This window comes from Thermobia domestica, chromosome 13, assembly GCF_964235325.1.
Source record: "Thermobia domestica chromosome 13, izTheDome1.hap1.1, whole genome shotgun sequence".
NCBI classification, from domain to species: domain Eukaryota; kingdom Metazoa; phylum Arthropoda; class Insecta; order Zygentoma; family Lepismatidae; genus Thermobia; species Thermobia domestica.
This window is the reverse complement of record NC_137466.1, coordinates 129,430,509-129,448,772: the sequence shown is the minus strand read 5'-3', so window position 1 is coordinate 129,448,772 and position 18,264 is coordinate 129,430,509. Positions and strand designations below refer to the sequence as shown.

Here is an 18,264-nt window from a genome sequence, read left to right as displayed (position 1 = left end):
CCTTGTGATATGGTGCATTATCTTTTCGAAAAATGCCACTACCGTTGGGAAACATGGTCGTCGTCTGCAAGCAGTGTGTGATACGCCTTGGCCGTCATGGTGCCTTGCTCGAGCTTCACTAGACACATAGATGCTCACGTGAATGTTTTCTGGAGCATAATTAAGCCACCGCCAGCTTGTCTCCGTCCCGCAGTACAGGTGTCAAAGAACTGTTCTCTTGAAACACGACGAATCCGCACCCTCCCATCGTCATGATGGAGAAGGTATCGGGATTCATCAGACAATGCAACGCTCTGCCACTGTGCCAAGGTTTAATGACGATGGTCATGTGTTCATTTCAGTCGCAGTTGCCGATGTCGTGGTGTTAACATTCGCACATAGATGGGACATGGGCTTCGGAGAACCATCGTTGGGGGTGTTCGGTGCACTGTGTGTTCAAACGCACTTGTACTTTGCCCAGTAATAAAGTATGATGTTAGTTCTGCCACAGTTCGCTGCCTGTCTTGTTTTACCAGTCTGCCCAGCCTATGACGTCCGACATCTGTAATGAGGTGGGGGCGCCCAACCCCTCGACGTTTGGACGTCGTTTTCCCTTGGTTTCGCAACTTGTTGAAGACACTCACCACAGCACTCCTCGAACATCCGACAAGTCCTGCAGTTTCCGAAATTCTCCTGCCGAGTATGCGGGTCATTACAACCTGCCCTCGGTCAAACTCAGATCGCGCGCCTTCCCCATTCTACACACGGCCAGCACTCTCACTGATACTACATGCACCGTACGCGTGACTGACTAGCAGGCATTCGTCGGCAGGTGACACAGATATCGCCTGGACGAAAATTATATCGATAGTAGGTTGGTAGTCATAATGTTCTGACTGATCAGTACATACTAAATAAATTTAAAATGTAGGAAATTTTCAACATTCTGATTAACATGCAGGAAATTTCACAATGAAAAGAAGCAACTGACTTGGACAAGACAACGGTTAGTTGATGGGGCAATCTTTTTTTCTGGTCTTTGAGGTGTGAGCTTTGACCATGCCTTGTGAAATTTTGATGTTTGGTGCTCATCAGTCGCGCTTCCATTTTTTTTCTAATTTTCCAGTTCATGATAATTAACAATACGTTGCGCAGTTCGAATACATGTTCACGTTTTCATTCAATCCAACTCAAGCCGCTTCATATACTATAGAGTTGTATTTGTTTACGAAGAATTAATTGCGTATTAGAAATACACCCCAACAAAACATTCTGCGTGCTCATCTGCTCAGTATTCAAGGTTTTAATTACAACCTGAATTGTTAAAATGCGAACGTAAGTTGCATTAGATATCTAAGCAGTTCCTAGTCTATGGATAATTCAAGCAATGCTAATTAAGGTCTTTCTAGCAAGCACTTCTGCTGTTCATAAACCTTACGCATTGGAGTAGGAAAAAAAAAAAGAAAAGAAAAGAAAGAAAGAAGTAAAATTGGTAATTTTGCAACCGTGACTCACTCGGGCTCATGCTCTCTATCCTCAATGGAGCTCGCGTTCGCTAATCTCAATGAGGATCACACTAGTCAAGTTTCTCACTAATTCGAGCTTGAGCTTGATATTTACTGTGAAATTCTCTTCAGCTCGATCTCGTAATGCCACACGTCCTTTCTTGTTTTTACATTTGTCTCACCATTTTCGATTTATACGGGTGACCGTGGACTTTTCAATTAAGTTTTTGTTTTCATTTTGACCCGCCGCCATTTTGCACAGGGTTGTCGTAGAGAGTCGAGACTTGCTCCATTTTCCTTCGTTTTACAACAGATTTCAAACGATGTGCTACTTAACCCCCCTTGCCATTTGAAACTTTTCAGTTGGATCCCGTCTGGGGCCCTGCGGGGAACCCTGAGGCAAACTTTTTACCCCAAAAAAGTGTGGCCTTGAAAATGATGATATACATGTTCACCGAGTTTTCCATTTACCCAATCGTTTCCGAACAAATGACTCGGTTCAAACTATTCTAGCAGGTAATTTCCTAGCTATGGCTTTTTAAATATCTAGAAATTGGCCATGTTTTTGGCCAATATCACGGGAACGGTAAGCCATAGAGATATGATATTGGTAGTAATCAATCCCTAATAGAATGCTAAACATTTTTGTCCTGATATTAATTGGTGGCCACTGGCCAACTGGCCATTGGCCAAACCTCTGGCGAGTTGGACAGTGACTACCGGTTACTATTTGGTACCAAAATGTTTACCATCCTTTTAGATATTGATCAACACCGATATGATCTCTCTATGACTTACGGTTCCCGAGATATGGCTGCTTAAATTTCTGTAAATCGGTCATTTTTTTGGCCACTATCTTGCGAACGGTTAGATTGACGCGAAAAATTTAATAATTTTGTCTAATAGTTTTTGATGCTCTATCTAATGCAGTGTACAAAATTGAAAAAATTGCAAATAACAGACAGACGGACAGATAGACACACAGACATAGAGAATTCAGTAACGAACTTTTTAAGTTCGTTGAATATGTTATAACTCACGATATCCCGCCCGGTGACACGTATAACTTCGGGATTCGTCTAGTTATAACATATCCAATGCGAACACAATTGTCTCGTTCGGATCTCACAAGGGAACCTTCCGAAAATGATAGCTGCAGTGAAAGGTGTGGCCTATGCCAATTGAAAGAGCTGTAACAGAGATGAGCATTCCCAAAAAATTAGCTGCCCATAGCAATAGGCTCAGGAACTATAAGGGGTGGAAGTTCGGGAAACAGCAAGGCTGGACAAGGGGGAAAAGTGCAAATTCCACAAAAAAAGGGGGGGCACGGCAAAATACAATGCTGACAAGTGATGTATAGAAAGAGACTTGCCACAATAGGGAACAAATGAAGGCCACCAGTGGGGTTAACGGTGTTGCCAACTGCAATGAAAAGTACATGTTTTGCAAAGAGCACTATATGAAGTGAATGCAATATTCAGTGTCAACCTGTCATGTAGAACATAAGATATGGCGTGTCTAATCAGTGGTACAATCTAACAAAAGAAAATAGAAAAAAACAGAAGTACGAAAAATACGGAAAGAACGGAGTTGGCCATAATGCGCCACATTTGATCAGGGGCTGTACATATTAGAATGAACAAAACAAGAAGCACCGAATATGCATGAAACCGACGTACCTAGAGTCGAAAAGAAAAACGAGTTCCAAAGTTGGCAAGACTGGCCATGGGCATCCAGACAAGTCTAATATAGTTAGGCCACTCGCTTCAGAAAAAGAAAATTCCGGCAACAGGCATCACTCGGAATGCATCAATGTTAGAGTGATTGAGGCAATGTCAAGTCGGGGAACATGAAATGGTTGGGTTGAGCCAACAACCGATAATAGAAACAGTGAACATTATGTCATGGTTGGGTCGTATGTGGGAATATGCAGGGTGTCCCATCAAACTTTGTGACCTGAAAGATTTGCGAAACGAACAAAAATGTGACGGATCCAGTTGTCCAGGAATGTACCAATGTCAGGGGGTGATAAAAGTCTGTGAGAAGCAAGTGCACCCAGGATCCCCAACATAGGGCCCCAGGAGCCAACTTCAAATTTTCAAAAGGAAACAGGGACCGAGTGTTACCTCTCTCGATTGATCATGGAATGTGCAACAAGATATATAGGAAACATTTGCTATATGAAGCATGTTTTTCAAAATGGACGCCACAAATATGTGCTGTCTTAACATGGCATCGAACAATATGATCTCAAATTGCTGCGAAGCGAAAAGAGATGTTGCAAATCCAATTGCACAGGAATGTACTCATGTCGAGGGCCAAGAGAACTTTGTAAGAAGTAAGTCCCCCAGGGCTCCCATCATAAGGCTCAAGGGGGTCAACCGCAACATTTCAAATGGGAACAGGGGCGGATGATATTTCTCTGGATAGATACAACACCGTCTATAAAAAAACATTTGCTATATGAATATGAAACAGATGTCAGGCAAGGACAACTAGCGGTGTTTCCCATATGATCAGACGATGACTTATTTATGGCACGAGCCATAGTAGAAGGCGGCTTAGTTGAAGAAACTACACCCTCTCAGTAACCTAAATTGCGCGAAAATTTCCAAATCAGGTTCATTGACCTGACTACCGCATGTTGCCCACTTTGTCCAAGAGCGGGATGGTTTGTTTCTAACTTTTCTACCGAAAAGCATTTGTCTGGAATGGTGTTTCGGAGACAATAAAATAAAGAAAATATACTAGGCAGAGAGAGAGCAGGGAGGAGTGAGTGTACCAATTATTCTTTCCTCTAAACCAGCGTTTCCCAACCTTTTTCAACTTGCAGCACACTATGGGTGTAACATGGATTCTCGCGGCACACTTATAGATATTATTATTTGTAAATATAAAACACACTGGTATTTTTTTCTTTGATTACTGATCTCCTTCGCACAGAGAAGAAAGCTCGAGCACTGAGTTTTCCTCGTGGTAAATCACTATGCTTATTTTTCATTCTAATTTAAAAGGAGAAAACAACTGCAATGAAATTTTGGACTCAGGTTATTAAAAATACGCTTACTCTTTCGAAAACTGTATCCAACCTTTTACTAAGAATGAAGATCATTAAATAACGAACGAACAAATAAATCTATTTTACTTTTAAAACACAAATGTAAATAATTTATCGAAAGGATTGAATGATATTTTAAATTTTCAAGTTACGAAATAGTCTGTAACGATAAAGAAGCAATAATGGTCATAACAATAACAAATACTTTTTTCAACGTTAGAAATGTACAGAAAAGTAACACGTCATGAAACTTAAAATTGTAGATTCATAGGAGAGGTTCATAGTGATGTGCAATACAAATATACATTTTCCCCTATGTTTTGCAATTTGATTGCTATAGAATTAATAATTTTGTTTTGATATCCTCGCGGTACATCAGTGGCCCATTCACAACACACCAATGTCGCGGTATTTTCACTGCTAGCTTCTCATTTTAGACAGGTATATTTACAACAAAGGGGGTAGCGTGTACCTTTGCCCCCCCTTAAATCTGGCCCTGTCCAGAAGTTATGTAGCCCTATATCGTTCATGGAAATAAAAACACAATATTTATAACTATGCTAAATTACTATAGACTGCCAATTGCTCATTCAGACAATTTATGATGTTCACTTTATTGCAATGTTCTTATACAGACTAGATATAGGCTACGGATAATAGTTTTATACAAACTAGATAATCTATTATTATTATTATTATTATTATTATTATTATTATTATTATTATTATTATTATTATTATTATTATTATTATTATTATTATTATATTTGAAGTACAATCAAATATCACGACATTAATTACTAGTTTTAATTAACTGAATTGAGCTGAAAATTAGATCTTGATCTCGGAAGATTAACTATTAAATTTATACGTTCTGTACCTTTCTAAAGTAATAAATGCTGGAATTTGTTTCAAGGCTGTTCCTGAGTGAATAATTTCTTCATAATAATATTAAAAGTTTTAGAAAAATTTTCGAGACATTCGAGTCGAGTCGAGATTTTTATGAGCTGTCTCGACTCGACTCGTGTCTCGACTCGAAAATTCGAGTCGAGAAACACGTTTGTCTCGACTCGTCTCGAATTTTACAAAGTGTGTCTCGACTCGAATCTCGACTCGAATTCGAGTCGAGTCGAGTCGTGATTCGAGACATGTCTCGACTCGTGCGCATCCCTAGCCACGGGGAAAACTTTCGCGGCACGTGCGGACCCAATTGGCATGGTCCTTGGCATCCTTTGTGTCGGCAGTTTCATTTCTATAGTAAAGGTGACAAACACAGTAATAGAAGTTTGACAAATAGATCCAGGCCTTGTCTGACGTGTCGTGACCACATATTTCCATTTGTCACCCGCTAAATACTGTTCATAGAGCCGTTTGCAATGGACCCTCCGTTCCCGGATGTGTTTTTGTGTGAAAGTGTGGCTTATGCTTCGCTTGCAGGCGTAAATCCTGGCTGATTATCCTCTACACCAGCGTTTCCCAACCGGTGTGCCGCGGCACACTGGTGTGCCGCGAATGAGCCGCTGGTGTGCCGCGAAGAAATCGAAGCAAAATTACTAATTCTTTAGCATCCAAATTGGAACACAGGGAAAAATGTATATTTATTATTTCATATTACTATGAACCTCTACTATGAATCTACAATTTTAAGTTTCATAATGTTGAAAAAAGTATTTGTTATCATTCTTATGACAATTGTTGCTTCTTTATTGTTCTTTATTGTTGATTATTGTTGCAGACTATTTCGTAACTTGAAATTTTAAAATATCATTCAATCCTTTCGACAAAGCAAACGTGCATACAAATTACATACATTTGTGTTTCGATAGAACAAGTGATTTGTTTATCCGTTCGTTATTTAGTGATCTTCCTTCTTAGTGAAAGGTTGGATACAGCTTTCGAAAAAGAAAGTGTATTTTCTAAAAAATGTGAGACCTATAATTCATTGCATTTGACTCCTGTTTTTAAATTAAACGAAAAATAAGCATAATGATTCACCATTGGGGGAAACCAGTGATTAAGCTTTCTTCTTTGTGAGAAGGATATCAGTGGCCATAGAAAAAAATTTCCGTTTTTTTTATATTTAAAATAATAATAATAATAATAATAATAATAATAATAATAATAATAATAATAATATAGGTGTGCCGGGAGAATTCAAGTTACACCTGAACTGTGCCGCAAGTAGAAAAAGGTTGGGAAACGCTGCTCTACACAGTTGATTTAGATCTTCTAACACTCCTGACAATGCCTTTTTGTGGTGGCAGATTCTCCTGGGTCACCAGCTTCTGCACTTGTCAAACCACATCCATTGTACATTTGGGACGGGGCTGTTGCTTTTGTGACACTGTGCGCACACCCGCTTCCTCTGGCTGTGTATTTTTGTTGCGTTTGAGTACATTGGCAATACTTTTCTTGGACGAACACTTTCACAATTGCACTGTAGCTGTATTCGATGTCGGAAAGAGCGGTGATGTACCCCTCCCAGAAAAGGAGTCACTTTTGGACGCATTTTACACTCGGACTCCCTCCCACCTTTACATTCTCCACACAACTGGTTTCTGATTGCTCTGCTGTGCTTACTGTCTGTGCGATTGTAGCGCCCCTGGCGGACGTTTCACTTTGTTTCCATAAATGTGGGCCATATATATATATATATATATATATATATATATATATATATATATATATATATATATATATATATATGTGTGTGTGTGTGTGTGTGTGTGTGTGTGTAAACCATATCCCGGTTTAACTGAATTTTCACTCAACCGAAGTACCATCAGTCTCACCAAACTCGGTTAAACAGGTGTCTAGTTTACCATGTATTTTATTACAAGAGTGTCGGGAGAATGGAACTACGTCATTATTAAACTATACTTTATGGTTTCCAATATGTGCTATAGGGTCTATTTCATTTAAATAGTGTTTAACAAGATCGGAGTATAAGCATTTTATAGAAGTAACGTTTAAACTTAAGTTGAACAATAATTGTTCATTATGTTTAAAAGGGAATAGGAACTCAACATTGTATTAATAATAGTGAAAAATGAAAAATAAAATTAGATTAAATCCTTGAGTTTAACGTTCCACGATTATGTCATTTAGGCTAAGGGAAACGATGATTAAAGCAAATGAATGATAATGGAAGAATTGGTGGAATGAGAAAGTGGGATGGGATGGGAGTAAACCAGGACACCCACGGCCATGATGTTGTCCACCACAAACTTAATAATAATGAATATAATTTAAATCAATAAATATGAAAATAGAGAATATATTTTCCTGTCCGTATTTTCTAAATATTGAAATAGCACTGAAGCAGGGAGCGCACTCACGCGTACATGGTTTGTAATAAGTCATAAAACTGGCTATTGCACGGCGCTCCAGTCGTCAACAGCGCGTCTGCCACGAGCGGAATTGGTGATGGAGGTCTTAGCTAACCAATGTTAACCAAATCACTTCCTTCCGAGCTCTGGTAGAGTAAGGGTCGCTTATCTTGCGAACCATGTTTAAAAACGACGTCGCGATTATTGGAAGCTGAAAATGCAGCGTTCACTTGAGCAAAGATATGTCATATAATTTCTCTTTAAGCTTGGAAAATCCGCTTCACCGTGTACCCTATTATTAAAGAGGCCTACCATGATCAACCCTGTCAAAAAGGTTTTCCGTAGGCATTGAGATTCCAATAACGAACAGGAAACCATGAAGGACAACGAGTGCTCTGGCCGCCCTTCGACGAGTCATGAGAACAAAAATTTCGTCAAAGTGAAGGAACTCTTGGGCCAAGACCGTCATTGGAGTACGAGGATGATAGCCTAAGAACTGAATCTACTCAAAACAGTAGTTTATGAAATTTGAACATGAGCAAGATTTGTGCGAAGTTCGTGTCAAAAGTGCGGGATGACGAACAAAAGGAAATACAACTTTACATTTCCCATTAAATGTTGGAACAATTGGAGATTGAATCTAAATTTTAGACAACGTAATAACGGGCAACGAAACATGGGTGACCCTGAAAGCAAACGCCAAAGTTCGCAATCGCAAGGATGTCCATGTCCGAGATCAAGGCAATGCTCGTTGGTTTGTTTGACAAGGTGGTACATAAAGAATTTCTGCCTCAAGGGAAATCTGTCAACGCGGCTTACTACGTGGAAGGCCTTAAACGCCTGCGTGACTGAGTTAATCGGGTCCGACCACAGATTGCCAAATGCTGAAATCTTCATCACGATAAAGCGCCGAGTATCATCGCGTTTGTTGTGACATCATTACTGGCTAGGATCGGCGTTACCACATTGCCATAATCACCTTTCAGTTCCGCCATGAGCCAAGCGGACTTTTTTCTATTCTCCAAGCTCCAAAGAAACTTGAACGGCCGTCGTTTTAACATAATTGGCCATCCAAGCATCAACGATGGATGTTCTGAAAAGGTTGTCGGAAACTGGCCTCCAGGTGTGTGTAAATCGCATTGGGACAGGGGCGTCATTTAAGGCTCCCGCCGGGCAATTACTCTCTTGATTTTGAGGGGGCGCGGTGGCTCAGTGATAGCCGGTGGGTGTAGCCGAGCGGTCTGAGGCGTTAGGCTGATGATCGTGAGGTGAAGCCCATTGGGGGTTCGAGTCCCTCTGTAGTAGCAAGGGTGGAATTTTAACTGTCCTCGATGTTTCTGTGTTCGTGTCCCTGTTGTGTCTAGTAGTCCTGAAAAAGTGGTTGAAATAGAAAATAAGTCAGGAAGTTTTTTTTAAAAAAAAAAAAGTGATAGAGCGTTCACCTTCGGTGCTTGGTGTCCCTGGTTCGATCCCAGCTCCTGCCGTGTGGACTTTGTGGTAGACAAACATCGTGCTCGTGGGTTTTCTCGGGGGTTCTCTCGTTTCCTCCCACTTTCTGCATTCCAACATTTCATTCATTTCTCATACTCACTGTCTCTTTTAGCCTAACCGGCATAACCGTGGAACGTAAAACTCAATGATTGCATTTCACTTTTCTTTTGATTTTGACATTCAAATGCATATTAATTCAGAGTAATATACCAGTTGATAAACCCGAAAATCAACTGGCATCTAGAGTTCCTCCCCTCCCAAGCAAAATCTGAAACGACGCTGCTGCACTGGCAATGGTGCGTCGATAGCCAAGGAGAATACTTCAAAGAATTTTTAAAAAGTTGTATCAATCAGATCAATAAATTTTATTTTCTGGACTCAATCTTATGCCGGACAAACCGTATAAATACGTTTTTGATATTGCTACCGCTGTCTTATAGGCAACCTTGCACTGCTGAGAAAATGTACGGAAATGCACATGTTATCAAACGAAAGCACACAAACTCTTACTTACCATACAAGCATTGTTGTTAAGTGACTTATAGCTTTGTCAGAATATAATATATATATATATATATATATATATATATATATATATATATATATATATATATATATATATATATATATATATATATATATATATATATATAAAGAAGAATTATAGTAATCCGAAGTCAAATTTGTCACTTACCTGGGTTATCCTTCTTAGCACAAAAGAAAGCAGGCACTCCGGCATACGTCTGATTATCATTTCCACATATAGGCATTCTCATATAAAACATATCTGTTCCCCAATTCTGAGGATTTTGTTCTCCTATCAGAACGCAGGGATCTTCTTCACATATATGTTCTTCTTCAAGTTGCTCCCAGTTTATAAAATATGAATACACTGAAAATAGAGTTAAGAGTGTAACAAACAATTAATAAGTTATAGTATTATGAATATATGAATTGATGATGAAACGATTAGCATTGTGCCTTTGTTTATCCATGTTTTATTTAACTTTAAATTCAATAACGTCTTCTCAAGAGTCAGTATATCTTAACAGATATGTTTTTTTTTTTAAATCCAAAGTTTGTTTAAAATACAAAAATCAGTATTATGAGTTTCAAATAGCTTCATCATACCACTAATACTTCCCAACGGTAAAATTGGTTTAAAATAGTTTGAAAACATATTTAGACAGCCCTTACGAAGATATCTATAATTACATATTCCAAAGCTGTAACTGCTAATGGGCTTAAATAATGGAGTTTTGAGACAATAAATATTTGAGAAATGAGAACCCAGTCAATTGTAAAATTCTAAGATAAAACTCATATCTCTTCAAATGACTCAAGCAATATATAGGAATTTTGTGTAACCTTATAAAATACTATAGAGACTATCCAAAAACATTTTTATCAGTGCATTGTTGTGTTTCTCCACTTATGGGCTAATACAAATAAATTAGCAAAACAAAAATGGAAATTAGTATTATAAATCTCCTTTAGATCTTATACGTGTCAAATAGATATATTTGTTATAATGAACTAGTCATTGTTTTGTTTTGAGATGATCATATATGCATAAAAAAACACACGCTACATTTGGGAACAAAATAGGTAAAGCTTAATAAGGGCTAATTAAGTGTAAAAGTGTTAAGGATATAGACCATATACGGTTCCAAACGAGCTGCTTAAGATTATTAACAAAGATGTTTAAGGATCATTTTCATACAGACTTTCTGTTAATTTTGACCATCTTCACTTCGAGTGAATTTCCCTATATTGTTTCAAGGAAATGTTTTGTTATCGTTATAGATAAGAAAAAATATTATGTAGTTGCTTATAATTTTATTTTAAAGTATCGATAACATTATTGTGCTAACACATATCGTCACTGTTTTGTTAAGGATGGATCTTTTTAAAACTTCGTAGCTGACAATTATACACATGTCAGCCGTTTCGTGTAATCTTTAGATCGTCGTAGATTCCAACTATTTTTTTTTCATTTCCTCTAATTTATGATAATAAACAACTTGTTCCAATATTGAAGTTGTGGAAATCAGATATATTTATAATAATAGTCCCACATATGTCTTAAATTCTTTTGGAACGTTCATTTACAGTATTTGCCCATTTTGTGAATTTTGTTGAAAGCAACATTATATCGCTTGGTCTAATGGGTTATTTTGAGGTTACAATAACCGGATTCTTTTCTGAAGGAGGTTAACACTTTGTTTGCACAGTTTTTTTCCACATACTGAAGTCTAGATTTTTCCTTCATTTCAAAATTATTTCTTTTTCACTTTTTGCGGTTACTTTTTTTTCATTCAAAATTTCCATGAACTGGGTTAATCATGAGAATTGATTATATCCTTACATTGGATTTTGGTATATTTAAGGATTCTTATCTGATGTTATCTTTTATACTTTTTTCTTTTCTATTGAGAGGAAAGGCGACTTCATTATATTTCTTATTTGTATCTTTGTCCTTTCTTTCTTTTAATATATTAGTTATTGCAGAGGGGCTGATGGCTTATCAGACTTCTGATAGGTTCGATATTCTCAATGTAAACAACGCAGATATACTATTTAAATCATTGATTTTTCGATAAACATTTTCTTTCGGCGACACTTTTTTTTATTATTAATTATCGCTCCGCAATTAATAGAAATAAAATGTCACTGAGAGGAGTTCAATTGCAAACAAATGCTTCCTTCTACTTTTTCGCATAAAAAGACTGCTGAATAGATGTGAATATATATGATAATCTTATATTCGCGAATAACCATCTTAAACTGATGCTTAAATAGAAAGATATTTGATGTATATCTTTTCCCACCAACCTAGCTTGATTTGCTAAACCCAAGGTCTCAAAACGACCCCTCTACATCCACCTACAAAGAAGAGAAACATATTTATAAGCTTCTGGTTATCATGCATATTCTTCTGGGTTCCAGAGGGAGTAATAAACATTTTAGTATTTTAGACCGAAGTTTGCTTATAATTGGATCCTGAAATAGGTCTTTATAGCATTATTTAGCAATACCGGTATACTAGGGCTAATGTACATTGTAGAAGAATCACATGCTTTTGAATTGAAGTATTTCCTTAATAAGACGCTCTACCCTACGAGGTTATCGGGCAGCCCAACTACTTATATTTTGTGTGCATTACAATGTAAATTAACTTTTTAAAGATAATCTGTAGATTTTAGTGCCTAAATATAACATAAACAACATAGTGTTAATTTCAGTTCAAGATCAGCGTTACTAGATGTTTTCAGTAACCTTTTAGTAAACTTACTACAGGTATTTTACTTACTTCTATGTTCTTTCATTTGACAAAGATAGTCCCGAAGAGTGTCATAGCGCTTTCCGTCTTCACCACAGACTGCTATATCATAATTCTTGGAATCTTCATGACAAGGGTCTAAACTCCTTTTTATTTCGCTATTGCATGGTGTTAAAGTTGAAGCGTCCAATTCTACAATAAATAAACAAAAACACTAACACAACTTTTAGAGGAGAGCGGGGCTAGTTGATACAATTTTCAATCAAGATTTTTTTTTCTTACATTTTTTAAGAAACTGTCACAAAATCAATTCTACTTTAAATAGAGATTTTTTTCCCTGTCAGTTTCCAGGCCACCTGACATGCCACTTTTTACCTAAACTTGTGCTTAAATGTCACCAGGAATCTGACAAATGGTTAAAGCGACCAACATTCTAATATTGATCATTGTCGATTATTTTTATACATGCTTCCCTTCTCCTCCTAGGGTTAATAGAAATGTTTTGTGTAAATTTATGTTTAAATGTCATTGGGACAGTTACCAAACCGTTTAGCGATTCGTTCTATTCTACTAAAATTAGGCTAATAGTGAACGTCAATCATATCCTTGTATGTAGATGAGCCTGCATAGCAAAATGGTAATGTAGACAGCATACAGGTAAGACGTTTTTAAAAATTGGAGAAACGTTCGTATACATTTTGACCCTCAGAAATTCCCCCGAACCGAAAATCGAAGAAAACACGGCTTCACACGCGATTAGACCTGTTAAAGATCTATCTGTGGAAGGGCGCCGATCCTGGAAGGCCAGGTGGCTCGGGCCCCCCAAAGCTCATGTGGGTCCCAGCATTACATTTATGAATATACAATATTTGGCATAATTTGAATTCAATTTATCTTAAACTCCTCATATATGCCTTCTGCAACCAAACACACATCTGAATGGGCCTTCCCCTCAAAGTTCCAGAGAAATCAGCGCCTTTGTATCTGTGTACAAAAGTTGGTGGCTCAAGATGACTACTTTATTTTTATTATTATTAAATATTATGAAGGACACACAAATGCTACTGTAATACTAGTTACGCCATATCTGGTTACCTAGTTCCAGTATCAACTAGATCATGGCACTTCCTGCAGGAATTGTTTATCTTTATACCTATCTAATCCAAGATACACTTCAACATTCAGTCCAATAGTGCACATTGCTTATTTCAAATTTACCAGTCACCACATGATTTTACTTTAGTCGGTAACCATCATCACTAGCAAATTACATTAAAGGAAGCATACTATATACCTTAAACACAAACAATTGACCGAAACACCTAAAACAAATAATGAACATTGTTCTACTAGATTTCATACATTTTTCTCTTAAAAAGGCGTTTCCTCAACCCTATTTTTAAAAATCATCCCACACGTGGTTATTATATCCACTGTATGATACAAATAAAATACATACGACATTGAATTTAACACATGAGTAGGCTAGAAATTATATGAAAAGGATCAGTACCTGCATTAGACTGTCTTTTGCAAGAGAAATCGTATATACTGGAATATTGATTCCCTTCTGCATCACACCATTGAATTGTTTGTGTAGATTCTGCAATGGAGCAAATATCCTCAGGGCTTAATAAGCTTTCCACTTCTTCCAGCGTGCATTCTCTCTCATGTAATATATCAATTTCTGGAATATTCAACAAACCGGGTTGTTATCATTAATCTCGCGATACTAAAAGCATTATATACATAATAGTAAATACGGATACAAACACAAGGGGGGTTGGTTTATTGGTGAACAATCTTCCGCACATAAAAATTAGATATATGTGAGAAATTACTTTCTATATAATAATAGTTAACAGAATAATGGAAACAATTGAAAACTTACCAGATTAACATGGCGTTAGATCGCCTTTCGTCCTTAGAACAACTCTAATGCGACGCGTGATGCAGCCTTAGTTGTTGTGAATGGTTGTAAGTAGAATACGAGGTGTGATCAAAAATACGCAAAATAATTTTATTAGAAACAAAGTAATAAGCTTACATGGAATTTGATTTAATCTCCTTCAAAGTACTGTCCTTCGCTAGCAATGCACTCAGCCCAACAGAGTCCATGTTGGAAGCATTTCTGGAAGGCTTCATTCGGAAGGCCGTTCAGCTGCTCTGTCGTGAACATATCAATGTCAGGAATGAAGTCAAAACGTTTTCCTTCAAGCACAATTTTAATTTTTGGGAAGAGCTAGAAGTCGCATGGTGCTACATCTGGAGAAGACAGCAAATGTGGACAGACAGGAATATCTTTTCGGCCAAAAGAAACTCGCACATCAAAAGCAAAGTGTGGCACGATATGTTTTTGTGTTGAAGAAGGAAGCCATTTGTTCATTTTGTCCGCAGTTAAAATGCTTTTCACAGACCCATACGAGATGTTTAGTTTTCTGGAAAGCTCTCTAATGGTCATTTGCCTGTTTTATTAAACAATTGCCACTTTTATGCCACTTTTTGCACATTTTCACCTGTTTTTGACGTCGAAGAACATTTCGATCGTTTTTCGTTTTCAACTGACTCCCTGCCGCTTTCGAATCACTCATACAACTTGTAAACAGTCTTTAATGCAACCGCTTCATCGCCATACACTGATTTTGACATTTTGTGAGCTTCTTTGACACTTTTTTTTGCAGCTTAGAACAAAACTTAATGTTGGCGCGAGACAGAAACTCTTAACATACCCTAACTCTTCTGCCTCTGGAAGCCAACTAACATGTCACAACTCGTTCAAACTCGACATTGACTGTATCAAAAGTTTAGGCTACCAGTCTTACTAGTTGAAGTGGACACAACATCGATAGATGGCACTGTGCAACTATATTTATCGTATTTTTTTAAATCACACCTTGTATTACAATATTCCACGTCCAGTGCACCAGCCAGTTCCACGAGAGAGAAGGGAATCTGGTCCGGATTCATGTCTCCACAACGGAACACAAATGTTCAAGTACGTTCAGTTCTGGGGAATGGTCTGACCAGGAAAAAGTGTTCGACTTCATTTCAATGTTCCTGAAATCACGCTGCAATACCTCCTGCTCTACGAATGAGCGCATCCTGGAATATGACATCACTGCATGGAAATATCTGGGCCTTAAGATTCACATAGCACTCTAAAATGGAGACATAATCATGGACAGTGACGTGACAGGTAAGGGTCAGCACAGGACACACGGAAAACCAGGGTATTGCAGCCCACACAGCATCACAGAGCCACGGATGGTCGGAGATACTGCCGATTATACTTTTCTTTGGGCATATGACATACAGGAACACGGCCCGTTGTTTTAATAAGGTCAATGATGACTCATCCGACCACATCATACGTTTCCAGGTGTCAGTGGCTCATGTTGTATGTTCACGGCATTATTGGTGTCATTCAAAGGAATTATGGTCCCCTAGCAGCCCGACTCCGTATGTCCACATCATGTAACACGTACTGGATTGTGATTGTCGATATAGGCTGTAAGAGATGATTGTTGACTTCCTCCGTCACGACGGTAATCATTTTTAATGGTCGGAGGAACCTGTCACTGAGGGTTCTCTTCTCATCACTTTTCCTTGTCTCCGATGTGGTTTCTCCGCCAGTTGCGAAGTTGACAATGCTTTACAGACTACCAAGTTCACAATTTACTTGGAATTAATGGAATAATAAACAAAAATATATTTCACAACGTTAAGTGAGGCATGGAATTCCATCAAGAAAACGGATTTGGGACACTAATTTTGTCCTACAACTAGATTTGTGTTAAACATTCTTCCAAACTACGCAGCAATTATCTGCAATGTAAAGAGGACGCTTACATTACCAAAAAAAGGAACACTCGCAACATTTACCGGATTTGTTACCCATCGAGCTTATGTAAGATGAACTTGACTGAACAGTCCGTTAATAGATGTCAACCAATACTGAAGAGCTTTGGAAGGCTCATCAGAACTACTGGAGTCATAGCTTCACAAAAGCTGGACAAATTTATCAAACAAATGCCTGGAATTTGTAAAGCTCTTATGAAGATTAAGAAACGTCATTTCTTTGAATTCAAATACACTCAGTATATTTGTCTCAGTGCAAAGAGAAGCATATGTTTTGATTTCTTTATATGAACAATGACGTCTATTTTATAGAACAAGTCCAACAAACTGGCTTTTGTATAGATACATGTCTTTTTTTTTTCATATTCCATCCCAGACAAACTTATCTTGATATACTTTCGGAAATCCGTTCAATATTATTTTCGTGTGCGTGTTTTGCTACACACACACACACACGCACACTCACACATATTTAAGAAAATTATGTCCCCATTTAAAGATCAACGAAGCTGATATCTGAAAAGTAGGTATATTAAATCATTGTCAAACTTCCGAAACAAAACAGAAATCATCTGAAAGTCAAACTGTGCTGGATTTTTTCTCATCGAAAACTCATTATTATAGTTAGTTTTTTCTACAATTGTAATTTGATTAGCGGTAATGGCTTAAAATAAGTATAGAAAGTAAAGTAAAAAAGAAAAGAAAGAAAAAAGAATATACATAGAAGGGCCTAGTCGCAATTGCGCGATCCTAATAAATATTTAAGAAAGATAATCATATAAGGAAGAATGCCCTCTTAAATGAGTAATGATGAGGGTATCATTGTTCACGTTCATGTTACCTTCTCCACTCTGTCTTTTGCATCGTAGAGCCACGGTTCCTCTGTAAGTTCTTCCGTCTGTAGCACAATGAAGATGAGAGTCTCTGGCGTCATCTTTATCATCACATGGGTCGCATGATTCCTCCAAACAATCTTCTCCATCTTCAGCAAGATCAACCGCTGTAAGAAGATGAAGAAATATTACAATAGGGTGGCCACAAAGTCCTGAAAATAAGTAACATAAACCACTAAACGTTCGTAAATAACTACACGGAAAGAACTGAATGGCATGAACAACAATGCTTTCGAGAAGTTTTATTGAGATAGGAAACATTAAGTATCCAAAGGACCAGTCTTTCGACCGCCATTCTCATGACAAAAGGTGTAACTTGAGAGAAAGCTTGTTTCACAGCTTCTGTCAGTTCGACAGTGGTATCTTAAGAGTTTTGTGCAATGATGCACTTTATGAACCCCTACAGCACATTATCACAGATGGTAAGGTTTGGGCTTCGTGCTGGCGAAGGAAGTGGTGCAGGCAGATCCAGATGACCAATCCAACGCCCAGAAAAAAACTTCCGTAAGATATTCGCGAACGGTGAGGGCATAACGGGCAGGTGCCTCATTATGTGAAACTTACATTAACATATATATATATATATATATATATATATATATATCATGTACTACATCTCTCGTGGTGCGTCAAGGGAAGCGTTTTCCACAATATCTTACATAGAAATTGAAATAGATCAAGACTTTAAAAAGTATTTTCAAAAAAGAAGTTAAGAAATAGGAAGAAAAATGAACGCTCTGCCTGTTGCTGCACAATAATATTGTGTTGTATACTTATATGAAACTACTTGATATATTTTAAATATGAAAAGGAATTATGTCATTTCTATAATCTCAAAACTCCATTTGCCATCCTCTTTGAAGAGAGA

At 37.6% G+C, this 18,264-nt stretch overlaps 1 protein-coding gene across 1 annotated transcript in view; it reads right to left on the bottom strand.

Moving 5' to 3' along the window:
• LOC145667749 (uncharacterized) overlaps nucleotides 1-18,264 on the bottom strand; it is a 57,412-nt gene that overhangs the window by 21,288 nt on the left and 17,860 nt on the right. The window contains exons 3-6 of the mRNA XM_081735193.1: nucleotides 17,345-17,503; nucleotides 14,159-14,332; nucleotides 12,676-12,837; nucleotides 10,057-10,254 (exon numbers count right to left, since the gene is read on the bottom strand). Of these exons, the coding sequence (XP_081591319.1) occupies nucleotides 10,057-10,254; nucleotides 12,676-12,837; nucleotides 14,159-14,332; nucleotides 17,345-17,503 (693 nt within the window). The remainder of the gene's footprint in view (nucleotides 1-10,056; nucleotides 10,255-12,675; nucleotides 12,838-14,158; nucleotides 14,333-17,344; nucleotides 17,504-18,264) is intronic.